The following is a 25,934-nucleotide window of genomic DNA, read 5'->3' on the forward strand; positions in this document are numbered from 1 at the left end:
AAACCTATTAATAATAGGGGAAACTAGGTGTAGCATACATGGGGATTCCGTTTAATATCTTCACATGCTTTCTGTAAATCTAAATTTATTCTAAAATAAAAAAATGTATTCTAAAAGTTGTTTTGGTTTTTTTTTTTTTTTAATATCTGCTACTGACCTTGGTTATCTGAAGTTTGCTACTTAGCTTACCAGTAGAAACCCTTAGTCAATTTTGGAATTGTACAATTTCAATTGTACAATTCTTTGTTACACTCTCAAATCCGCAGGTCACTTGTGCTGAAATAGAATTGGAAAAATGAGAAGCATATTTCTGCATCTGAGTTGTGCTCTATCTGCAACTATCTACATGACTTAAATAACGAATTTTCTCATCTATGAAACAAGGCAAAACTGCTGCAAGGGCTTTCTGTTACCCCTATGGGGACGGTGGGTAACGCTGACGCCCTATCTGACATTCTCATCACTGAAAGTGTGTCATCTGCACCCTTCTCCAGCCTTCTCTAGCTTGGCACACTCAGATGTCAATCTGGTACAAGATCTGGCTCTTTTAGTTTTCTTAAGAATTGATGCTCAAATGTCATTTTATAAAAAACCAACTACTGGCCAGGCACAGTGGCTCAAGCCTCTAATCTCAGTGCTTTGGGAGGCCAAGGCAGGAGAACTGCTTGACACTAGGAGTTCAAGTCCAGCTTGGGCAACATAGGGAGACACCAGCTCTATAAAATAATAAAAATAATAGCTGGGCCTGGTGGCACATGCTTGCTAGTCCCAGTTACTACAGAGGCTGAGGCAGGAAGATTGCTTGAGCTCAAGAGTTTGGCACTGCAGTGAACTATGATTGTGCCACTGCACTCCAGCCTGGGCAAAAAAAATAAAAATAAAAATAAATTCATGCTAACACCATATTTGGAAGAATAACCATAATTTAGGTACAATGGTTGCTTTTGTGTGGGGGAAGAGGAGGCTGGTGTGGGAAAAAGACATACTTTACACTCCATAGACACTCTGGCTATCTGAATTATTTTTTACTATGTGTATGCATTAGCTATTTAAAAACTTATTATAAAAGCAACAAGAAATTCACTATTACTCAGAGAATACTACAGGTTTCTGATTTCAACCTTTGTATCTGCTATCTGTGTATTATCTCTTTTTAATACAGTACCATAGATGGTAGTATGGCTCCAGGAGATTAGACTGAAATTATTTCAATCAAGTTCTTTCGTACCAAATCAGCTGTTTCAAAATAGCATAGCAGTCTTGGAATCAAAAGTGACTTAGGATGGAACATAGCCCTCTCTACTTACTAGTTATTTAACCTCACTAAATCCGAGCTTCTTCATCTGCAAAACAGGAATAACAGTACCCACATCCCATAAGACTGTTGGAAAGATTAAATAAAAACACATGTAAATTTCTTAGCCTAGTAGCAGGCACATCTATTATGGTCATTATCAGTATAAATGGAAGTCTGTGGAGGAGATCTGATTTATCACTCTGTCATGTCTTCTACTCAGCTATGGATCCAGAAGCAACTCCCAAGTGTAAACACCCACCAAATGCAATTGACTTTCAGCAATTATTATTCCTAGTTCATTAGGGAACTAAATACTTATCACTAACTAACTAAAATGAACAGTATTTCTTCTGCATAGAAACGCCCCAAATCCTAAGATACATGCAGAAGTCATACCTACTTAGAATTGAATAATTCTGTCTGGGCACGATGGTTCATGCCTGTAATGCTGGCAATGCCAGAACTTTGGGAGGCCAAGGGGGGTGGATCAGGACAGGAGTTCAAGACCAGCCTGGCCAACATGGTGAAACCCTGTCTCTACTAAAAATACAAAAATTAGCCAGGCATGGTGGCACATGCCTGTAATCCCAGCTACCTGGGAGGCTGAGGCATGAGAATTACTTGAACCCAGAAGGCAGAAGTTGCAGTGAGGCAAGATGGTGCCACTGCACTCCAGCCTGGGCACCAAAGCAAGACTCTGTCTCAAAAAAAAAAAAAAGAGTAATTCTAATGAGCAATAAAACAACAAAAAATTTAAGAACAGTGACATAAAACATGCTTAATTGTGCAGAGTGCTACTGTTGAAATTGTCTTTAGCGTTATCCCAGAAGATGGCATAAATTTAGATTTTTTAAATATTTTAAATATATTTTTAAATATACCCCAGCCTTTTGCCTTAGTTCACTGTAAAAAAAGGTATGTTCACATTTAACTTGGGCATTGGTTTTTGAGACTAGTGATAAGATACATAAATAATTTTAGTAAAAATACAGATTAGAGTAGTACATATAAATATATTAACTGTTTAAATGGATATGTAAGTAGATTTTGTGTGCACAAATATGTGAATAAATAATGTTACCTACACACACTCTTCGCTATGAATTTGGAATGTCATTCCTTTCCTGCCTCAAGACAGTAGCTAAACAGTATATTTTACCCTGATTTCTATTTTATCTTGGGTTGTAAAATAAATCATTTCAAAAACTAAAGGTATATTTCTACTCATAGGATCTGTATTTGCATAGCTTCCCACAAAAACATACATAAACACAGGCAACACTCAAAATACATGTATATCTCTATGTACTTGAATGTAGCTTCAGATATGTATGTTCTACCTTACCAAAAGATAAATTGAGAATTTTTTAATACTTTCTAATTCTTTGCTTTAGATTTTGCTACAAGATTCCTTAAATTGCTCTTCTATCTGAGATAACATATAAGAGAAAGACCATGTGTAAAACTGATTTAAAATCACATCAAGCTACTTGGTTGCCACTAGAAAGCCAAAAAGCATGGACCTGCTATAAATGTTTAGGCTGTCCTTGTTAGTAAATGCTCCAAAGCAACTGGGAAGAGATAGGGAAATCTGAAACTACAATGATAAAAATCTTAAAGAATCATCTATTCCAACTAGTTAAGACTAGGAACCATTGAAGAAATCCTATTCTATGACTACGCTACCCTGTCCAATAATGGCTATTATTGACTATTTTTTTCCCCACAAATCTTTCATTTTATATAATGCTTCACAGTTTATAAGCCATTCACATGTGTATCAAATCATCTAATCTCAACAAAATCTATGAGAAAAATGTGGTACAATTAAATCAGGGACACAGAAATAATGTGATTTACACAAGGCCACTAAGCTATGAGTGGTAAAACTGAGATGCATACCCAAGCCTCCTGCCCCTAAATGTATCTTCATTGTCTTCCACCTCATCTTCAGAACTGAATTCCACTTTCCCTGACAGGTCCTATTTCTTGCAGCACAATGCCCCCTCGTCCACCCAGCTGGAATTCTTCCTTAGGTGTTTTACCAAATCCTCTCTAGTCAATTCCCCACACTGTAGCCAGAAATATCTTCCCAAATTTAAATCAGATAGTCTTCTATGTAAGACCAGCAAATGTTTTTCACTATTTCTACGTAAGGAATAGACTTCTTTTCCAAGGTCTTTACAGGCTGAGTGGCCTCATCCCTTCCTACCATTTCAGGTTTAGAGCAGATTCTGTGCACATCAGACAGGCTGTTTTTCTTAAGCACCATGCTTACTCACCCTAGATCCTTCTCCACCCCTGTTCACCTAGTCAGTGCATATTCTTTCTTTCTTCAGGCAAGCCTTCCCTTCCCTTACCTTACTAAGCAAATCAAATGCTCCTACTGTATACTCTTTCATGGCACCGTATACTTCTACTTCACTGAAGTTACCATAGCTGCAATTTACATTTACTCATGTAATTACTTGGTTAATGTCTGCCTTTTCCATCAGACTGTCAGTGCCATAAAGAGTAAAAAGGAGGTCAGTTTTTCTGTTTTTAGTCACTATTATATCCCCAGTGCTTGGCACAATTTTCAGCCTGCTAATAGATACATGATTTAAAAGCTGAGCAAATATAGAACTAGATTAATTCAGCCTTAAATATCTGAAAAGTAATTATTCTAATAATTTCTCTACACTACACACACAAAAGTTACGTTAGAAAACTACTCTGATTCTTCGTAATATTTTTTTATAATAAAGTTCCCAGATACTTCTTAAAACCTGGAAACCATAAATGAATACAATGGTATCTCATCATCAGTACAGAGACTGCACTTCCCCATTCCAAGTACTTCACTTCTACTAAAACAGTCTACACTTGTGTTTTAGTTTGTGCTGACAGAGCAATATCTGAGACTGGGTAATTCACAAAGAACAAAAACTTGTATCTGACAATCCGTGGCTGGAAGTCAAGGTGTAGGCAGGTTTGGTTGTCTGGTGAGGGCTGCATCCTCCAGAGTGGAGGAAAACTGTGTCCTCGCACGGCAGAAGGCAGAAAAGCAAGCTCCTGAAGGCTGTGGAAAGCTGCTTTTACAGGGGTCTTACTCCCACTCACAAGGGAAGGAGTCCTCATGACCTTATGACCTCTTAAAAGTCCCACGCTCTAATAGCATCACTTTGGCCATTAAATTTCTACATCTCACTTTTGGAGGAGACACATTCAAACTATGGCAATGTGGGACATGGCAGTGACAGTTAAGCCACAACTTCCCAGGTCTTTTCACATGAACTTCCTTTAAAACATATCCACTTGATTCGTGGCTAGTGTGATAATTTGACAAACCTATATGCAAAATTTTATGTTAATCATTATTACAGACCATCTTAGTTTCAGCCAGTCACTTCAGATGGCTAAGCTTTTTTCAATCCTAATTCCTTCATCCAAACTATTAGCTTTTGCTCCCAGCTTTATGTGATATGCAAATATGATGTGCCTGTTTAATCCAAGTCCATGATAAAAATGATTAATAGAACAGATTGAGAAAAACGGCCACGTCATGTCACTGGAAATACCTTTCTTCAAGCTGAGATCAATTCATTCACCAAAATATTTCAACCATCCATTAATTTACCTGGCCCAATAACCCAACTCCCAATTTGGCCATCTATTAAATATTTGATAAACATTTCATGAGACACTGTCTGAAACCTTACTAAAATCAACTTACTCCACCTATATAGGGGAAAAAAAAATCACGTTTAACATGACACACTCCTAGTGAGCCCATGTGGTCCCTAGAGGACTGCTCCTTTTCTAGGTAAGTCCTCACAAGTCATCTAATCATCAGTTAAAGAATTGTCCCAAGAGCCAGGCACGGTGGCTCATGCCTGTAATCCCAGCACTTTAGGAGGCTGAGGCGGATGGATCATGAGGTCAAGAGATCGAGACCATCCTGGCCAACATGGTGAAAACCTGTCTCTACTATAGAAATTAGCTGGGCGTGGTGGTATGTGCCTGTAATCCCAGCTACTTGGTAGGCTAAGGCAGGAGAATAGCTTCAACTGGGAGACGGAGGTTGCTGTGAGCCAAGATCACGTCATTGTGCTCCAGCCTGGCAAGAGGGCGAGACTCCATCTCCAAAAAAACAAAACAACAAAACAAAACAAAACAAAAAAGAAAAGAATTGTCCCAAGGATAAACATAAAACCTACTAATCTTAAAATAGCAGAATTCTACCTTTTTCTCTCTTTTTTAAAAATAAAAACAGTATCTCCATGATCTTTAGTTTTCTGTCATCTCTGTTACTGGTCATAATGGTTCAAAGATTACCTAACCATTCATATTTGCAAGTCTTTTAATCCTAGGACATTAACTAGTTGAGAGCAAAAAAGTGCTTTCTCATCATGCTTTACCTTTCTTAACTTCAATTCCCTTGCTACTGTCATTAGTGTTCTTTACTGAACTTGAATATCATTTTCTTTTGATAGAGAAATTAAAAACCCAGGAGTTCCATAACTCTGCTTTCACTCCACAATCCAGTGTTACATCTGTCCCAACCAGTAGTTTATTCTTTTATTATTTTTTTTCATGATCTGAACATAACATGTTCCAGTACTTAGTATCTTTATAAGCCTCAATTCATTTTAGGATTCAGCTTCCTGTATGCCATTCTCTCAGCTTTATGTGACATTTGTATTTGTGTCCCAACCTTTTCTTATTTATGAGAACCATTTTTGCTTATATGGTCAGTGTTTCACTTTAAGGAACTCCACACAATTCACTCATTCAATGAATGTTTTACTGATTGCCATCTATACGCAATTCACCAAACTAGAGTAAAGAATACAAAGATACCTGAGATCCATCTGGTCTCTGTCTTCAAGGAATCTAGACAGATATATAGACTGCTAGGTGGAATTGTAGGCTTCTATATTCCCAAGATAAAAATAAGTGCTGTGTGAGCAGAGTACACAGCAACTAGCTCAAGCATGAAATAGCTGCTTAAGTCTTCATCAAGGAAATGACATCTGAGTTGAGTCGTGAGGAAGCAGTCATTAGAAGACTGGAAGTATCCTAGGGAACAGCATGTGCAAAGGCATGGCAATATAAAAAAGGACATTGTTTTCACACAGGAATGATGCAGCTAGGATTTAAGGTGCATGAAGTGTAATTCCAAGAGATAACTTAAAAATATGGGGTCAGTTATAAAAAAGGCCTTGTAATGTAAGTCTCCAATACATAGCATAAATAAAACAAAGCAAATGCTCTCTAAAGAATACTATGCAGCAGTTAGGAGTAGCAATCCAGATGTATGCCAATGATACAGACAGATCTTTAAAACAGTGCTGAGGTCAAAATAAAAAATGTCTGGAGCATAACACAAATAATGCAAATTTAAAATACAGGCACGTCCAGTATTTGTCTGCACACAAAATTAATCTACATGTTTTACAAGGACACATACAAATAAAAAGATTCAGATCAGAAACATCAGAATTTACCTGTGGAGCAGAAGAGTAATGGGGGTGGGAAACAGAAACAAAGAGATTTTTCTTAAAGCAGATATACACCTGTTTTATGACCCCCAAAGTCTGTATGTTTTCCTATAGGTGACAAAGGCTTTAAAGCCTGGGAATGGCAAAATCTAATGTAGCTTTTAGGAATAAAGTCTGCCACAGTGTAAAGAATATAGTCCTGCAGTTGTAGTTTCTTCTGGAGTCAATGAACATGGGTTGATTACCCTTTATCTACACATGCTTAATAGATCTTTGTTATTCTGTAAGAAAAGTCTAAGTATAAGACTAAACTACCAATAAGTAAAGATGGATGTAGAAACTTTGGTAGTAGAAGAAAGTGAAGACAAGAGCTGACCGGGAATAAGTAGTTACAGATAAAAGCAGCATCTTAAAACTCAAATTTGATTATCTGCCAAGAATAGTATTGAAAACATTCCTGCATTGCAGCAGACACTGAATTACATAAATGCTAAGAATTTCACCAAATTGAAGATCTGTTCATTTTCTTGTAAGTGTGCCAAAGGGAGAGCAATGAGAAATTAAAACAATGCCCCTCTGAGTACGTCTTGGGAGCTCAGAGTAAAGATCTCTGGAATAAACTCATATGCGCCCTATCACTTGAGAGATGAATCTTGCATTACACCAAGAACTGCTTCATCTGTACAAACAGACTTTCTATAGAACTGTAACTGAACACTACAGGCAATGAGCCAACACTTTTAAATTTCATCAAGCTCCAGTGCCAGGTGACAACTGTTTGCTGTGACATGATTTATGCAACACATTTCATCTAGTTATCTCAGAATCAAAGGAATTTTACCAAAGGGTTCTCATTCAGATAAACAGGAAGAATTTCTACCCCAATCACATCTGTGAAAAGTGGAAGACATGTGGTAAGTTTCAGGACAAGATCCTACTGATTAAATTCTGAGAATAAAGGACTGGAAAACATAAAATTGGCACACTTACTGGGCACTCCTCTATTATGAAGACACTGTTTTACATTTGGATGTAGTGAACTAACTAAAAAGAGACATAAATCAAAATAAATGGTATGAATAATAAGTGAAAGTATACATAATATATAACAATACTTATTTATATAACTTTACATTTCCATAGACACACTCGTGAGGGTCAGAATTTTTCGTTTTGCTCTTCCCTTTTTGTTCTGTGCTTCAGTAATTTCATGGGGATTCTTTTCCTTCTCAATCTTCTCTTCAAGTATCACTTCAGCCCCTAGTTATCTCATCCTACTACATTCTTATCCATTTTACTCAGAATAAGTTATAGTTTGATGGAAGGTAGAATTTAAAAGAGGACATCTTCCAATAATGACTCTAACACAATTTCATTTTGAAAGTATTTTACCTAAAGAAGGGTATCTATGTTACCCATGGATGGTGAAAGTATGAGTGTAGTTCCTTTCCTCTTCATAATGTATGTGTTGCTCTTGTAATCGACGAAAGGGGTTTTAAATAATGATACAGTGACATGATGAGGGAAAAAAAACTTTATTATAACAAATGTTCAACTAAAAAAGATGGTTGGTTACATATCAAAGGACCCTAATCTGGGATCTTCCTCTTGCCTTCTACCATTACTCTGGCTTACAACCCAGCTTAGATATGAATACATAAACCATAAGCTTTATTGTAGGGAATGTGACAAATTGAACGATGGAAGGCAGGGGCCAATAAAACCTAAAATTTACATTTCAGGTACTTAGAAAAGATACTAAATCTATTCTGGGCTCTACAAATTACATTGTATTTTACTAATATGCTCAATTTTCTTATGAGATGCAAATTAAATCAACACCAATTTAAGAACACAAATCCTCTTGCACCTCAATCTATGCATAGATGAAACTAAATCTAATATTTTAACAACATCGCATAATAGATTTAATATTATTTTTAAAAAGTCCTTGTTCCATAAAACAATCATCACCCTATTTGCCCAGTTTTCCTCTACCTTGTACTCATCAAGTAAGATAAACCAAATTTAAAAAAATATAATTTTCAATGTTCAATTTTAGTTTTCTTAGCTCTAAACTTGAAATTGATAAACTCAGTCATTGTAAAACCTTATTCATGTCACTTAGTTCATTTCGGTCTACTTTAAATGAAGCAGGATTTCACAGACTCTCAGAGCTAGTACCTTACCTCCCTTAATCCCATCCCAACCCCACCTCAGGCTTAGTTAGTTACAAGCTACATGCCCACTATCAAAAAAAGCTTCAAAACACTGTACTATTTTCTTGCCATTTCCAAGTATGCATGCTTTTATTTCTACAGTAAGAAAAGACAACGCTTCCCTAATCACTTAACCAATTTCCCAACAACCTATTTTTATTATATGTCTAACAGAGAACTATAAACGCCTCTCAATACTTCTCCTATAGTCTTACTCTAATGTATTTAATGTTCTCACAGATTATTTTTCTTATAAGATGACAGGTTATCAATATTCATAAAATCTGGTATTTTTTGGTACGTTTTAAACATCCATCGCTGAGATTTACTATTTCTTTTTTCTCATTATTTATTTAAAATATGTACTTAATATCAATAATATTTATCAAAACTAGGTAGACAAAATATACGTAGCAAATGTTTACAAAGCTCTTCACAAGGTTAAAATTCTAATATTTTTTAAATACATAAGAGAGCAACAAACTATTTTCATCACATAAAAATGTAAGTTGAGTTTCATGTTTGTCACCCAATAAAGTTCACCATTTTTATTCATTTAATCCAACTTCCCAATCATCCAAAACAATTTTAACAGATACCGTTTTAGATGGTAGACAGCATTTGTCATCCTGATCCTAAAGTTCACAGAATGCGCTTTGGATGAAAATAGAACAGTTTTAACACCAACATGTAAAAAGTCACCCAACGAGGTCAAATCAGTGACTAAGCAATCTAAATACATCTATCAGTTTTCTCATCTAAATGGGATACAATTTAAAAACTACTGCATGTTCAAGGAATAGTTTCTTGCCACAAAGAACTGTTAGTAGAACAATATTATGCCAGAAAAAGAATTTTTTTTAATTTAATGTAACGTAACAATTACCACTGACAAGTTGTTAAGTTGAAATATAAACAAAGTATGACTTAATGAGAATATACAAGATTTCACAAAATGTTTACATGAACAAAAACAAAATAATGTTAAGTATTAACATCTCTGTGAATATATTTTCATATACCATATCTACGGTTTATTGATATTAAATTAATATCCAAGGTTATTAAATTTTAATTTGCATATCAATTTTTACAAATGCCTATATAAGCATACCTACATAAGCTGTTTTATTTTCTGTTTTACTTTTTGTTTTTACATACAAATAATCATTTGGAGGACATCTGAAAGTGAGAACACGCCCTTTAATACATATTAAAATATTTCTTATTTCAGTCACAAGAACTAAGTTGTTTGAGTGCCACAAGTGAACTTTTGTGTCTTCCAATTCATAATTAAGTTGGGGTTTACTCCTCCTGAAAATAAAAGGGGGAACATTTCCCAACTCATTTTATGAGGCCAGTGTTACCCTGATTTAAAAAAGAAAAAAGTGATAAACATACTACAAGAAAATTTAACTACAGAACAATATCCCTTAGGAAGACAAATAACAAAATATCTGTAACAAAATCCTATAAAACTCAGCAACATACATATAAGCAGATAATGACAAAATGGGATTTATCCCAGAATTCAAGGTTGCTTTATCATTAGAATATCAATCAGGATATTTTACCAGATTAACAGACTAAAAGAAAAAGTATAAGGTCATCTCAATTTAACATTCACTCATAAATAACCCTCAGCAAAATGGGAATGGAAGGGAATTTCCTCAGCCTAATAAAAGGCATCCAGAAAGAAACTATAGCTAACATCATACTTAATAGGGAAGGACTGAATATTTTCTTTCTAACACAAGAGGGCAAGGATATCCTCCCTCTCCATTTTTACTCAACACTGTAGGTCCTAACCAAAGCAATAAGGGAAGAAAGATTAATAAATGGCACACAAATTAGAAAAGAAGTAGCAAAAACTGTCTTTATTTGCAGACAACATAATTGTCTATGCAGAACACTTTTAAGAGTTTACCAAAAATTAAATAAACCTATTAGAAATAGTGCATTTAGTACACCGCAATGTTACAAGGTCAAAATATAAAAACTGTACTATACTTCAATACTAGTCATATTGTATTTCAATACTAGTATTGCTAATATTGCATTGTTAGCATTATAACAGCATGTGATGTCACTTATAATAGTATTAAACATATAATAGGAATAAACTTAACAAACAATATATGCAAGAATTATGCACTAAAAACAGCAAGACACTGGTAAGAGAAATTAAAGACCTAAGTAAAGAAAGAGACATATCATGTTCATGGATCATAACACCCAATATTGTTTAATATACTAATTTTCTTGAAACAGATCTATAGAGTCAATGCAATTCCAATCAAAATCCCAGTAGGCTTTTAAAAATTTATATGAAAATGTAGAGGATATAAAGTAACCAAAACAATTTTGAAACACAACAGAAAGTGGGAGGACTTATATATTACTTAACTGTAAGACTATAAGCTACAATAATCAAGAAAATAGGGTATTGCCATAAAGATAGTAATTTAAAAACGTAATAGAAATAAACCCACATATATATGGTCAATTAATTTTTCAATGAAAATGCTAAGGTAATTAAATGGAAAAATTCTTGTCTTTTTCAGCAAATGGAACTGGAACAATTACATACCCATTTGGAAAGATATGACACCTCACATCACATACAATAATTAACTCAAAATGTATCAGAAGCCTAAAAATGAGATTATAAGCTACTAGAAAAACACACAAGGCAATCTAAATGATATTCGTTTAGATAAAAATCTTTTAACACTCTACAAAAAGCACAAAGGAAAAAAATCAATAAACTGGGCTTCATCAAAATTAAAGGCTTATTCTTTGAAAAGGCACACTAAACAAAATGAAAGCACAAGCCGACAGACTTGGAAAAAAAAAAATTGGAAAACATATCTCTGATAAAGGACTTGTACCCAGAATATGTAGATGTATATACAGAACTCAGTAAGAAGGAAAAAAAGAACTGTTTTTTTAAAACTAGGGGCTGGGCACTGGGGCTTATGCTTATAATCCCAACATTTTGGGAGGCCAAGGCAGGAGGACTGTTTGAGCCTAGGAGTTCAAGACCAGCCTGGGAAACATAGGGAGACCCCAGTACCTACAAAAAGTTTAAAAATTAGCCAGGCATGGAGGTACACGCCTACATTCCCAGCTACTCAGGAGGGTGAGGTAGGAGGGTGAGGTGGGAGGATTGTTTGGGCCCAGGAAGTCAAGGCTACAGGGAGCTGTGATCATGCCATTGCACTCCTGCCTTCATAAATACAAATGAAAATAAAAAATAGGGAAATGGTTTCGACACTTTACATAAGTACATATGCAAATGACCAAAAAGTACATGAAAAAATGCTCAAACAATTAATCATTTTAGGGAAATAAAAAGTAATGTAACTGTAATGAGTTACCATTACATCTTCATTAGAATGATAGCTAAAATAAAAAGAACTGTTAATACCAAGTGTTGAAAAGGATATAGAGCAACTGGTAGGAATGCAAAATGGTACAGCCACTTTGGAAAACAGTTTGGCAGTTATTTAGAAAAGTTAAAACATACCCTTATCATATGACTCAGCAATCGCTTCGTACACATTTATCCGAGTAAAATAAAAACATATGTCCATAAAAACACTTATATTGCATAACACTGTGTCTGCATAACTGTTTTATTCATAATAGCTAAACCCTGAAAAAGAAAAATTCCAACAAATAGTAATCAGAATAAACAAACTGTGGTATAGCCACACAGTAAACTACTGCTCAGCAATAAAAAGGAACAAACTGCTGATCCATATACAGGTAAAATCTAAAAGAGGCCAGGTGCAAAAACTACATACTGCATGATTCCATTTATATAAAATCCTAGAAACAGCAAAACTGTAGTAATATAAAGTAGATCTGTGGTTGCCAGGAGCAAGGAGATAGGGTAAAGGATCAACTACAAAAGGGCAGGAACAAACTTTTAGGGGTGATGGAAATGATCCATATTTGGTTGTAATGGTGGAACACAACTGCATATATTCGCTAAAACTCATCAAATTGTACACTTAAAATTGGTGAATTATACTGTAAGTAAATTACATCCCAATAAAGCTGATTTAACAAATAAAAGCAATTAAATATATGTTGAGGACTTTTACACTGGTGGGAATGTTTGATAACTTACCCATCCAAGAAACAGTTCCAACTTGTTAGATTTGAACAGGTAAAAATGTAAATACTAAAAAAAAAAAAAAGAAAAAAAAATTCAAAAGGTATCAGTGGAACAGTAAGTGTCTCTCTCATCCCTATGACTCTATGCCTTTTACCACTTAATTTATATTCACACGGGAACAATATTGGTATAAAACCAACTGTTCCTATTTAAGGAACAGTTAATTAACAATATGTTAACGGGGTGCTTTATTAAAATAGAAGAATCACTAACTCATAACAATATGCAGGTCATTCTTTTCCAGAGGGGAACCTTCCCCAAAGCCCTTGAAATCTGAATTCTTTACCCCTATAAATCAAGGGTATCAGTAGTCTGACAGCATCTTAGTATCTCACTTCTAACAACCTGCCAATCCTTGTTCTAATATCTTGTGGCAAACACAAACCATTTCTCATCATATGTTAATCTGTTTTTCTTTCTTTCTTTTTCTGAAACAGAGTCTCACTCTGTTTCCCAGGCTGGAGTGCAGTAGCATGATCTCAGCTCACCACAACCTCCGCCTCCGGGGTTCAAGTGATTCTCCTGCCTCAGCCTCCTTAGTAGTTGGGATTACAGACATGCACCACCACACCCAGCTAACTTTTTTTTTTTTTATTTTTATTTTTAGTAGAAACAAGGTCTCATCATGTTAGCCAGCCTGGTCTTGAACTCCCAACCTTAGGTGATCTACCTGCCTCGGCCTCCCAAAGTACTGGGATTACAAACGTGAGCCACTGCACTTGACCCATATGTTAATCTGGATATACTACAAGTTCGATGAAAATATCCTTAAAGAGTAATTACAAAAATCAAAGCTATTATTCTTGTTCTACAGGAGTTTACAGTATACAAAGAAGAGAAGGTATACAAACAGGGCATTTTTATTAATAATACAAGATACCATATATCTCAAAACAGAGCAGTAAGTGGGAAAGACAGTAAGTATTGCTATGGTGAAAAAAAGAAAAAGCAAAAGTGGACTCAAAGGAGATGGGGGAACTTGACTATTCCTAAAAAACAGGATTTGAAAGAAAAAAAGTGAAGGACGGCATTCGGAGCAGGGCAAAGAACAGGAGAATGACGTAGCTGTGACCATATGAACAACATTTTCAGTGATCAGAGTAGAGACAACATATTTAAGTGGGAAAATAAGAGAGAAATACAAGATTTGAAGCACAGAGCTTATTCAAACAGCATTTATTAAGTACCTACTATATGCCATGCATAGCACTGAAATGAGCTATTTGAAAAGAAATTCCAGACTAAGAAATTTTGTCTTTTTACTCTGTAGCAGGAAAATAGAGTTCTAAAGAACTCATGGCAATTTTATACATCATTATTTTAACCAATCTTGGCAACAAATAATTTTAAACAATAGAAAAACAGAAAGGAAGGTATACGCATATGCTTAAAATCATATAGCCAAAACCAAAGCAAAAATCCCACATCTTCCTATTCCTACCTCTATGCTCCTTGTCTTGCTCTACTGGCTATATCCTTTAGTCCTCTTCATTTTCTCAAGCAAATACTAAATTATTAAAAGAAAAAAATGTGATGCAATAAAAGTAAAGTTTTAGTCAAATGCATATGGCTAGGTTGTACGGGTTGAATTAAAAGGTAAAGAACATGGATAAAATGGAATCTATTAGCACAGGTTGGCACAAAAGTAACTGTGACTTTTGCCAATCACTTTTGCACTAACCTAAAATTACTGTAATAATCTAGGAATTGGTGGTAGCAGTAGGAACGGAAGCCACTGGATAATGATTCAATTTTGAAAATACCAAGAGATTCAAAGATAACTAGGTGATTAGTAAGTAGAGCCACTGGCAAAATGTAAATATCAAGAAATGAGTCTATTTTGTTGGGAAAATAATCTACTGTGGTCAAATTATTGCCCAAAGTCAAAGATATTAGATCAAACATTTCACAAGTTTCTATCCCTGAAACAGAATAATCCAGAGTTTACTACCATCCTTGGACCTTTTATTCACAAATACTTACCATTTTCTGTCTAGACTTAAAGCCTAGACACCACCATCTATCCAATCCCCAGAGGTATTCATATCTATAAAGCCCAATAAGAGTTTATGCCCACTTCCTGGAAACCTCTAAGAGAGAGCTGATATATCTAAATCTAAAGAAATACACACACACACCCGTGTGTGTGTGTGTGTGTGTGTGTGTGTGTGTGTGTGTGTGTGTAATTAAGTCTATCATTGAGCCAAGGCTTTCTTTCAGGGAATCAGGGTTATTTATCAGTCGTAAGTAAATGACTAATCTCTATATCATACATTAAGGCTTGCAACTGAGAAAGTATTTTAAAACCTACATAAAGATGAATCTATCTTCCCTCTTACATGAAAATTATTTCTCAAGGAAAGGTTATATTCATAACTTCTTCTAAGGTCCTGAAGAATTCCATTCACTTATGATATTAATTTTTTAATGAAAATACTGGACTAGTAGCTCTTTAATAATTATAAATGAAGACACCCAACAGAATAACTAGTCTTCAAAAGAGGATAACAAAGAGGATGAGGATCAAAGAAGTAAGAGCTAAACCCAAGTAAAAGCATATGAAACCTGGTATGTGAAGAACAGAGGTCAATGCTGCTCTTTGCAATGGCCAGTAGAGGCTGCCAGTGTACAAGCACACACAGGGCTTCCCCTCCCCGCCTGCCACAGACACAGAGTTGTCAACAAAATAAGAAACATTTCCATGGTATAATATGAAGCCCAGCACTCTAGGCTCATCATAGAGCATCATGAAGCAGCAAACACCAAGTGTCCTTTCAACCGTGGCTTCTGGGTATATGTCACGGGAACAAAAGAACGCCAGAATATTTTTTGAGTACTTTTGAAACATGATCGTATTTAGCCACTGTCTGACCAAAAGAAACCACCAATTCTATGTCATTACCTTTCCAGAAATGATACCTCAAGTTTTATAGACATGTAAAAATGGGTACCTTCCATGAAAAATAACTCAATTTAGGGCCTTCAAAATCCTTATTTGAATAGATGTATTACTCAGCTTCTTCAAATACAGTGAATTGTTACAGCTAAAGGAAATTTTCAGTTACTGAGTACAGAGACATAATTTTTGATCTAAAATTTATAACTATCATTCTTAAATTACAAACACTAACATACTTAAAAGGAATTTATTGATATTCCGCAGTCAGGTGAGATTCTGTCCATCTGCGCCCCTCACCTAGAGCCAGAAACATAAAGACACTCAAGTACACCAAGTGGCAATCACCTTTTAAAATTCATTTCATGAATCTGCTCTACAATTTTAAGAATTATGTATCTGGCCCTTTTTGAGCTCCACAACACTGCTATTTCTTGTAGAGAGAAACTTTGCTGTCAATCACTGCTCCCTTTTGCCACGCAAATATGTGCTGCAGCTTTCACTTGTCACTCCTATTATATGTAATGTAGGCAGCTTAGCACTAAATCAATTTAAGGAACTGCAGGAGTTAAATACATACATTATTATTATGATGACAGAAAAGGCAATGAATGTCTTGCAGCTCCATTTGCTTTCTTTGTTAAGAAAGAAAAAGCTAATTATCTGCAGCTGTCAACCATGAAGACCTAGACCTATTTAAGTCAACATCAGCCTTGGACAACTGAAAATATTTCTCAGATTTTTCCCCGATTGTTTTCTTTTTGAAAAAAAAAAGAAAGAAAGAAAAACCACATACTTTCATTACAAAATATTAAACATTCTAAAGGGCAATGTAAAAACAAGTTGAAAAATGTAAAACTACATACTTGTATCCCTTTTCATAACCAACTCATTTAATATTTTTTAAAACTGCCTGTCAGTTTTTCGTAATACCCACTCTCTAATTAGTGTAGTCAAAATTTAGAAAAATGCAAAGCATCTCCACATAAATTCATAAAAAGAAATTCAAGTGAAAGCCCAGACTATTGGTTACAATGAAACTATGTTACAGATGATCAAGGGATAAATTCTGTTCATCTATTTAACAAGAGAAAGAAACACACATCCAAAGTTGAACTGCTGCAAAAAGACACAAAATGCACACTGAATTTGTGTTCAATGTAGGAACACCAAAAGGTTATGCTTCTGTGTTCATATACTATTTCATATATATTATTTTCTTTACCTACCAATCTTCTATTTTCTCGTCTAGTACCATTAGAATCTAGAACTAAATACTTGGTTTTGAATTTTCTTTTTTCAAATTTAAGGATCAACTTGGGTACTTTTCCAGGACACCCAACAAGGATGAAAACGGTATTTTCAGTAAGTCAAAGATAAAGTCAATATATAAACTATGAAACCTCTCAACGCTGTGTTCTAAAAAGTGGACAAAGGTCATTATTCTTGATTGTGAACAAATTTTTTTGCACTTGTTTTTACTGGTAATGATAAAATATTATTTTCCTATTATTTTCTTTGGAAGAGCTCTTCTTCTCATGGGAATACACTTAAAACTATTTTACAATTTCACATTAAAATACTGTCCAGTTAGCTTTCAAATAATTTTTAGACACCAATATAGATAAATTCAACCGTAAAAAATCAACAGTGTAAGAAAAACATGACATGTGACCCAAAATAATTATAGTTTTAAAAATTATAGCTCATGTTGCAGTGAGCTGAGATCACACCACTGCACTCCAGCCTGGGCGACAGAGCGAGACTCTGTATCAAATAAATAAATAAATAAATAAACAGCTCATGTGTAAGTCCCTAAACCAGCCTTAAAAAGGAAGCCTTTTCAAAGTACACCTGACCTACAACTCCAAGATGCTGATTTGCCACAAGCACCCCCTGCAATCTTCAGGTATCACTACTGCAATCCCCAGTCTCAAATGTGTTAGAGACAAGAAAGAGAAGGTCAAGAACCATTAGTATAAGTAACATAAAAATCAAACACATCTCAGATCCAAAGAATGATATATAAAAATGGAGAGCCAGTCAGGTTTAAGTACAGACAAAGACATAGCCTATGTGGTAGGTTAAAACAACAACAACAGAAACAACAACAACAACAAAAACAGTACAGTTATGTGGCCACAAAATACTAAGCAAATTTTTCACTGTCACAAACTAGTAACTGACAGGAGCAAGATTCCATCTCAACTTTTCACAACAAAGCCCAGATGTTTTTTTTCTTTTTCTTTTCTTTTTTTTTTTGAGACAGAGTCTCGCTGTGTCGCCCAGGCTGGAGTGCAGTGGTACGATACTGGCTCATGGCAAGCTCCACCTGCCGGGTTCATGCCATTCTCCTGCCTTGGCCTCCCGAGTAGCTGGGCCTACAAGGCGCCCACCACCACAGCCAGCTAATTTTTTGTATTTTTTTTTTGTTTTAGTAGAGACAGGGTTTCACCGTGTTAGCAAGAATGGTCTCAACCTCCTGACCCTGTGATCCGCCCGCCTCGGCCTCCCAAAGTGCTGGGATTACACCCAGCCAAAGCCCAAATTCTTTTCACAGCCTGATATTACATCCAGAGTTCTTCTCTGATATGACTTTCAGAAATCTGTATCTATTGTGATTGACAGACAGTTGCTATCCTTTACAATTGATGATGCTGGTGAGAATGTTATCCTCTATGGATACAAACAGAGCAGAATTGACAAAAATATCAGGAGGTGATCCTTGTCTTAAAATGAGCAGGATAAGACAGATGACCTTCAAAGGTTCTTCTAGCATTCTAACATTCTATGAGTAATTTATCTTATTAAGATGCTTGGGAACAGATAAAAAATCTCTGGCTATTTTTTTTCTAACTTTCTGAAATCTGTTCAGGATAATAACTCCTACCCCATCACTATTTTACAAACATTTAAATATAGTATCTACTTTAATGTAATTCTCACAACTGTGTGATGTTGATTATTTTATACAGAAGAGAGTACTGAAATTCAAAAAGATTGTGGTGCCTTGGCCCAAAGCACCATATTACTAAACAGCAGAGCAATTCTAAAGGCAAATCTGTCCTACTCACAGCTCAGGACATTTACCCTTATATATACTAGATGCTGCCATAATAACAGCATCCATTTGTACATCACTGTACCTTTGTCACCTGTTCCCTAACGGTCCTCAGAACAACCCTGCAATAAAACAAGGCAAGTAATATCATTCTGGCATCATTTTACAAATAACAGTCTTGGAGAATTTAAATCACTTGCTCAAGGATCCTTACAGAGTAATAGTAAAGCCAAGTCTCAAACAGAGGTCTCCTAACTCTAAGTCTAGTATTTCTTTTGTCACTATATCTGACTGTCAACTATAAGTTTGGCTTCAACACACCTTTGAAACATTTCTATGCCTACCCTGCTTAAACTTGTCTCTCTAAGCGTGAAATTCATTAAGTGTAATTGAACTCATGAAAGTACTGTTTATGCTTATGTGTGGCATAATAACTTATGTTCCCAATATAGAATTACTTTTAAAATATATTTGTCTAAGACTTTCAAGAAAATTCTCACCCAGATTTTGAGTGATCAAGAATAAGGTGGCTAGTTATTAGAAAAAATCCTCCTTAAATCCCAGCAAGGGGGGGAAAGGGATGCCTAATTTGGGAGTTTGTTGAATTATAAATCAGCCTTCTCCATACATCCAATTTATAGAACAGACAGTAGTACTGCCTAGAATTCTGTCTTCACTTCCTCAGAATCTTTCTACCAAACGCACTGCGATTACTGAATGATCTTATTTAGTAAACCAGCTTCTTGTCCCTTCATTAGGTCCTAATCTAAATTATAGTATAAAGACATAAGGTTTTCTACTCATGGCTGACTTATGATAAACAGCACTGGCTGGCCATGTGGCCTGATGAGGTCCTGAGACACACAAGGGTCTTTTTTTGGACTTTATCAGTCTTAGGGCAGGCAATTTATTTTGAGCCAGAAAAATAAAATATAATCTTAGGCCATCTGGTTCTGTAACACACTGTATTTGTTTAGAAAGGTCACTGTTGTCAAGTTATTGAATGTTATCTCTAGAATTGACAGGAAGAGGGAAGTTTTTGAAAGAAGGCCAAGACTATTAAAGCACCGGATATTAAGGTGTAAAGCAGTATTTAAAAGCTTGGGCTTTAGTGTTAAACAGACCACAGTTCAAATCCCAGCTCCACCACTTACTACTTAAATGACCTTGGGCAAGTCACTTTCTTAATTCAATTTTCCCAATCTATAAAATCTAGATAACACAACCTAGTAGGACATAATAATGAGAAAATGATGTAATACACATATGTCACTAGCTCATAGTTATTCAAAATTTATGTAATAATTTTCAGTATAATTTTTGTTCTAATTTTTGTTTTGTCTGAAATCAAAATTTTGATTACTTTTATAAACACTTTTCCAGACAGCAAAGTATAATTCCAAAATAGAATCACAATTTATACTATACAAAAGATACAGATTGAGCCTATCCCTAACAAAAACTTCAATCTATCTTAAAGATTTAAGCAACATTCATTTCTTTCTTAAATCAGATATGTAGCAACTACTATTTTGTTAGTGAAATGACTGAGTTACTGGATCAGTGAAGAATGAACACTAAGCATATCAAATCAACTTCAGGGGGACTAATACTGCTGTTTTATTGAACAACTGTTACAGCATCCTGACGTTGCTATGCAATAGTTATTTTCTGCACATGACATAGTTTTCTATTAATGCTGCAAAGCAGTACTGTGATCTAACTATTGCAGTAACAAGATGATCCAGAGTTGACTTAGGCTATTCAGGCCCTTTCCTCTTGTGGATTAGCAATGTGGTTTAAAATATACTAATAATTAAAACACTCATAAAAAAGTAGCTCAATCAAAACTCCATTTAGAATGTTGCTGAGGAGAAACGGTTTCAATTCAGCAGGCCAGAGTCTGGATCCACTTATATAACCCTTAAGGATCTCAATAGTAGGCAAACACTTCACCTATGGAATTATCTCCACACATAATTGGATTTCCCAAATCGAAGTAGGCACTATAAGCCAGGGCAAAAGCTGGAGTCTTAGGCTAGAGAAGAAGATTTCCATCTGTTTTCTACTTCAAGTATTAGCTGCTACAGAGTTTTCCCTTTGGTGTCATAATAACAGGCACATATTTTTCATATGAACTACTGGGTTCTCTTATTTCTCCACAATACTGACCTGAGAGATCTGAAAATCATCAAAAACAAATTTCTAACTCTGGGGTCTAGCCAAAAAGACTACCTACAGACCAACAAGTCTAAAACGTGCATATTGAATTAAGGGTTATAAAGATAAATGGATCCAAGAAACCTATAAGCCTATATAAAATAATACACATGAGAAGCTCTCTTGATCAAGCGTCACTTACCCAGCTTGCTATGTAAACCCACATTGTTCATTTCCTCTTTAACCATACTGACAGATGCTCACAGAATACTGAAAACTCACAGCCTGCAGGATTCTCTCTAGCATGCCCCTCAACACTTCTGCTCCCAACTGCTGAGCTGTATATTCACCCAGAACAATATTTGTTCCAAAACCTCAACAGGGGAGTTTTATTGTTATTGTAATTAGCTAACTTAATTAAATATCACATAAACCATGAAAGCAAAAATAAAAGGTCTTGTATCTTTAAAAACTAAGTCAAATGCATTGAAAAGACTTGATAAAGGCAAGTCACTATAAAACACTGCTGTTGAAATAGGCAAAGGTAAGAGAAATATTTTTAAAACTGGGAAAAATAATAAAATACAGAATATAATGTTTCTCAAAATATAGCATGGAAGCCAAGAATAGAATGCTAAGCCCCACCTTCCATAGTTTCTGATTCAGTAGGTCTGGAGTAAAATCAAGGAATTTGCATGCTATGAAATTCCCATGATGCTGACGCTGCTGGGCTGGGAACCACACTTTTAGAACCACTGTTCTGCAAGTCTCAATTTTTTAATCTATATTAAAGAAATACAGCATAAACTGGATATGATATTTTATAGATGTAGATTTATATAAGACTTGCAGTTGCAATCAGCAAGCCTATATTGAAAAAAAGGCCCTCGACCCTAGTCACAAAAACAGCCTATTTATACATTTTGCACATTTCAAGTTAAAATGTTAGTGAGAAGTGTGCAGCAGTTTTTATGACCTACTGTTTTAAGTGAACTTTTTCTATTAACAGTCAAATGACAAGAACCAATCTCATCAGAAAAGATCCCTTGTCAAATATAGACTATGAAAGTACCACTGAAGTTTCAAAGTTTCTTTACCTTCACCATTTGCAAGAAGGAAATTCCGTGATTGTCTCATTGGTTATGAGACTTCCCAAAACACAAACTCATAGAAGCTCATAATATCAATGATGCTTTTAAAATAAAAGTTTAAAGCTTTCGTATCACTCTCTCCAATTTATAGATGAGATTACTGACTCAGAAGAAACATATCTAAAGGTAAGTCAGCCAACAAGTGGCAGCCAAGGCTCTGAATACAGATTTGTCTCCAAAAACAGTGCTTATTTTCCCAAACCACAAAATATTGCTGTATAATCTTTAAAAAGAATCAAAGACAGGTTTGCAACAATACTCCATTAGAACCCTAATCAATCCAAATGTCTGCAAAACAGAAAATGACCAAACTAGCAGCCAGGTATGGTGGCTCATGCCTGCAATCCCAGCACTTTGGGAAGCCAAAGAGGGAGAATCACTTGAGGCAATCCCATCTCCACAAAAAGTAAAAAATTAGCTAGGTGTGGTGACACATGCCTATAGCCCCAGTTACTCAGGAGGCTGAGGCAGGAAGACTGCTTGAGCCCAGGTGATCGAGGCTGCAGTGAGCTATAATTGTGCCACTGCACTACAGCCTGGGCAACAGAGGGAGACCCTGTCTCTTAAAAAAAAAAAAAAAAAAAAAAAAAAAAAAAAAAAAAAAGGGAAGAAGAAGAAAGAAAGAAAATTGCCAAATGTAAACAGTTATAACCAGATGATTATAAACATTATATCTTCATCTTGAACATAATCATAAACATCATCTATAAGCTGAACTTATTAAGTGGTAAGAGAGGATCATCAAACATAGGGCACTGTAAGGGAGCTAGTTTACCAGCAATGATGCAAAGTTTAGTATTTATGGACTGCTTGAAAACAGAGGAAGAGATGAGGTAGCCCAGTGACGACAATCGCCATTAAGATATTGCCATTAAACCAAGTTAATTTTAGAAACTAGAGGCAGAGACAAACAGCACCTTATCTCTGCCTTATAAGGTAGTGATGCATTCATGTTGTATTATAAATTCCAGAAGAGAACCATATCTGTAAAACTATGAAGGAATCCATCTTTATGTATCATAAGCCCATCAATACAACTTTATAAGAATTGCTTTATTCAGTAGTGTTTTAAATAACTAGAGAAAAATGCATTTATATGTATTTTTATACATGTCTTTCATAATGCCTGTAGTTACCTTTAACCATTCCTCTTTATTTCTTCACACTGATTAAAATTTACCATCAAGTGTCCTTTCATTTCAGCCTGAAGGACTCCCTTTAACATTTCTTAGAGTTCGTGAGAATCCTTTCAGTTTCTGTTTATTTGGAAATGTCTTAATTTCACTTTCAGTTTTGAAGAACAGTTTGGCTACACAGAGAATTACTGGTTGACAGTCTTTTTATTTCAACGTTGAAAATGTCTTCTAGCCTCCAGGGTTTCTCATAAGAAGTCAACTATTAAGCCTATTGAGGATTCCTTGTAACAAGTCATTTTTCTCTTGCTACTTTCAAGATTTTTCTTTAAATTCAAGTATGCTGGTCTAGGTATGGATCACTTTGGGCTTATTCAACTTGGATTACAGTGAGTTTCTTTAATGTATAGCATAGAGTAGTATTTTTCAGCAAATCTGGAAAGCTTTCTGCCATTATTTTTTTAAAATATTCTTTCTGCCTCTTTCTCATCTTCTTGGAATCCTATAATGCCCATGTTGGTACAACTTTCGATGGAGTCACCTAAGTCTTTTGAGGTTCTGTTCATTTTTCTTTCTGATCCTCACACTGAATAATTTCTATTGTCCTAACTTTGCGTTAAAAGATTCCTTCATTTGCCGATTTATATCTGTTGCTGAGCTCCTCTAGTGAATTTTTCATTTCAGTTATTATACTTTTAAGATCCAGAATTCCCTTGTTTTTTAATAATTTCTATCTTTGTTAATATTCTTTCTCTGGTGAAATACCATTCTGATACTTCCCTTTAATTCTTTAGACATGGTTTCATTTACTTCTTTGAAAAGCTAACTTAAAGACTATGAAGCCTAAAATCTAGGCTCCCACAGGGACTTTTTTTGTTAGTTTTTTATTATTATTTGTCTCTGTGTGTGGCATATTTACTGCTTCTTTGCATTTCTCAATTTTTATTGAAAACTGAACATTTTAGGTAATATATTTTAATAAATCTCATATCAGATTGCTCCACATTATTCCCCTTAATTTTTAATCATCAGTGTGTTGTTTTTCTTGATGCTGCTTATTTAGTACTTTCATGAAATAATTTTAAGATCCTGTATTACCTGTAGTGTGTAGCTACCGAGTTCTCCGCTAGAACTTTTTTTTTTTTTTTAATCTTGTGTTTATTTGTAAGCCTGGCTTCCTAGAAGTCATACCTGGACCAGTATAATGTAGCAGTCAACCAATCATCATTTAAAAGATTTCCTTAAATGCTTTACCCATATGTCTTCTACCCTTTGCCAAAGAAATCATGAAAAATCATACCTTCAAACTTCAGGAAGCTTACAAATAGCACGGATTTTCACTTCCTGCTTACTCAGTGCCTCAAAATCAGTCAGAGTTGACATTCTCCTTTCCCAGGTCATTTTTGGGCATGTGTACAGACTTACACTTTGTACAGCCTTTTAAATACCCAGGAATATGTCAGAGCTTTCCAAAGTTCCCTATAGTTGGCTAGTTCTCCAGACTTTCCTTGTAAATTCCTGGCCAGCTTCTTCCTTTGCCTCAACTGAAATCATAGCCTTAGGCAGTTGACATTTTGCCAAGTTTGGTATTGTTTCAGTAATGCCCTGGGGGTAAGCTTTTTCTTCCCCCAACTGAGCTGAGTTCAGAGTCAAATCAAATATCCAACCACTCTCCAAAAAGAGTTTTCCCAGGAAGCTGCAACTTGGGACAAAATATTAACTATGCTCTGGGGATAGTGCCTTTAATGGAGCTCCAAAAGTGGTCAGCTATCTCCATTGTCTGCAATACTGCCAGCTTTTGGCTATACCGCTAAGCTGGAGAGACAGACGAGAATAACCCCAAGTTAAAATATCACACACCCCACTGGTCTTCCCAAGATTCACTAGTTTTCTTTTCGACAGATAATTTTCAATTCATACTCCTGCTTAATTGCCAGAATTCTAAAATGGCTGATTTTCATTATTTTACCCATATTTTTGTTGTTGTATAGGGAGCACAAATTCACTGAGGCCCTCACTCCACCCTCCTGGAAGTTGATCAAGTTCTGTAATATTCTGAATTCATAATTTTCATGACAAAAAGATTTTAACCAAAAAAAAAAAAAAACCCTCAGTTTGGTTTTTTCAAAAATACTTAAAATTTTTAGATCACTGATTCTTATCTCTAATAGAAAGTTACAAAAAAAATCTGTATTTCAGTACTTAAATGAGAGTGAAACAGATCTGCGAGACAGGAAAAAATAAACTGCATAAACAATTTATCACATCTTTCCTGTTAACTAATATGTGAATTATCAAAAACAAAGGTGATTACTGGTCTCAGAGCCACTCTCAGACCTAAACGGCCT

At 35.2% G+C, this 25,934-nt stretch overlaps 1 protein-coding gene across 10 annotated transcripts in view; it reads right to left on the minus strand.

Moving 5' to 3' along the window:
• Positions 1-25,934, minus strand: part of RFX3 (regulatory factor X3) — a 325,429-nt gene that overhangs the window by 255,061 nt on the left and 44,434 nt on the right. For 4 of the 10 annotated variants that reach the window (XM_030919590.1, XM_030919587.1, XM_030919594.1 and 1 more), the window contains one exon: positions 13,138-13,191. The exons of 3 other annotated variants lie outside the window; for them this stretch is intronic. In XM_030919590.1, coding sequence (XP_030775450.1) covers positions 13,138-13,141 — 4 coding nt within the window. In that variant the 5' untranslated portion in view covers positions 13,142-13,191. Of the gene's footprint in view, positions 1-13,137; positions 13,192-14,626; positions 14,693-23,589; positions 23,770-25,934 lie in introns of those variants that run through there. 3 more of the 10 variants (XM_030919588.1, XM_030919586.1, XM_030919589.1) reach the window with 2 other exon arrangements.

This window comes from Rhinopithecus roxellana, chromosome 16, assembly GCF_007565055.1.
Source record: "Rhinopithecus roxellana isolate Shanxi Qingling chromosome 16, ASM756505v1, whole genome shotgun sequence".
NCBI classification, from domain to species: Eukaryota; Metazoa; Chordata; class Mammalia; order Primates; family Cercopithecidae; genus Rhinopithecus; species Rhinopithecus roxellana.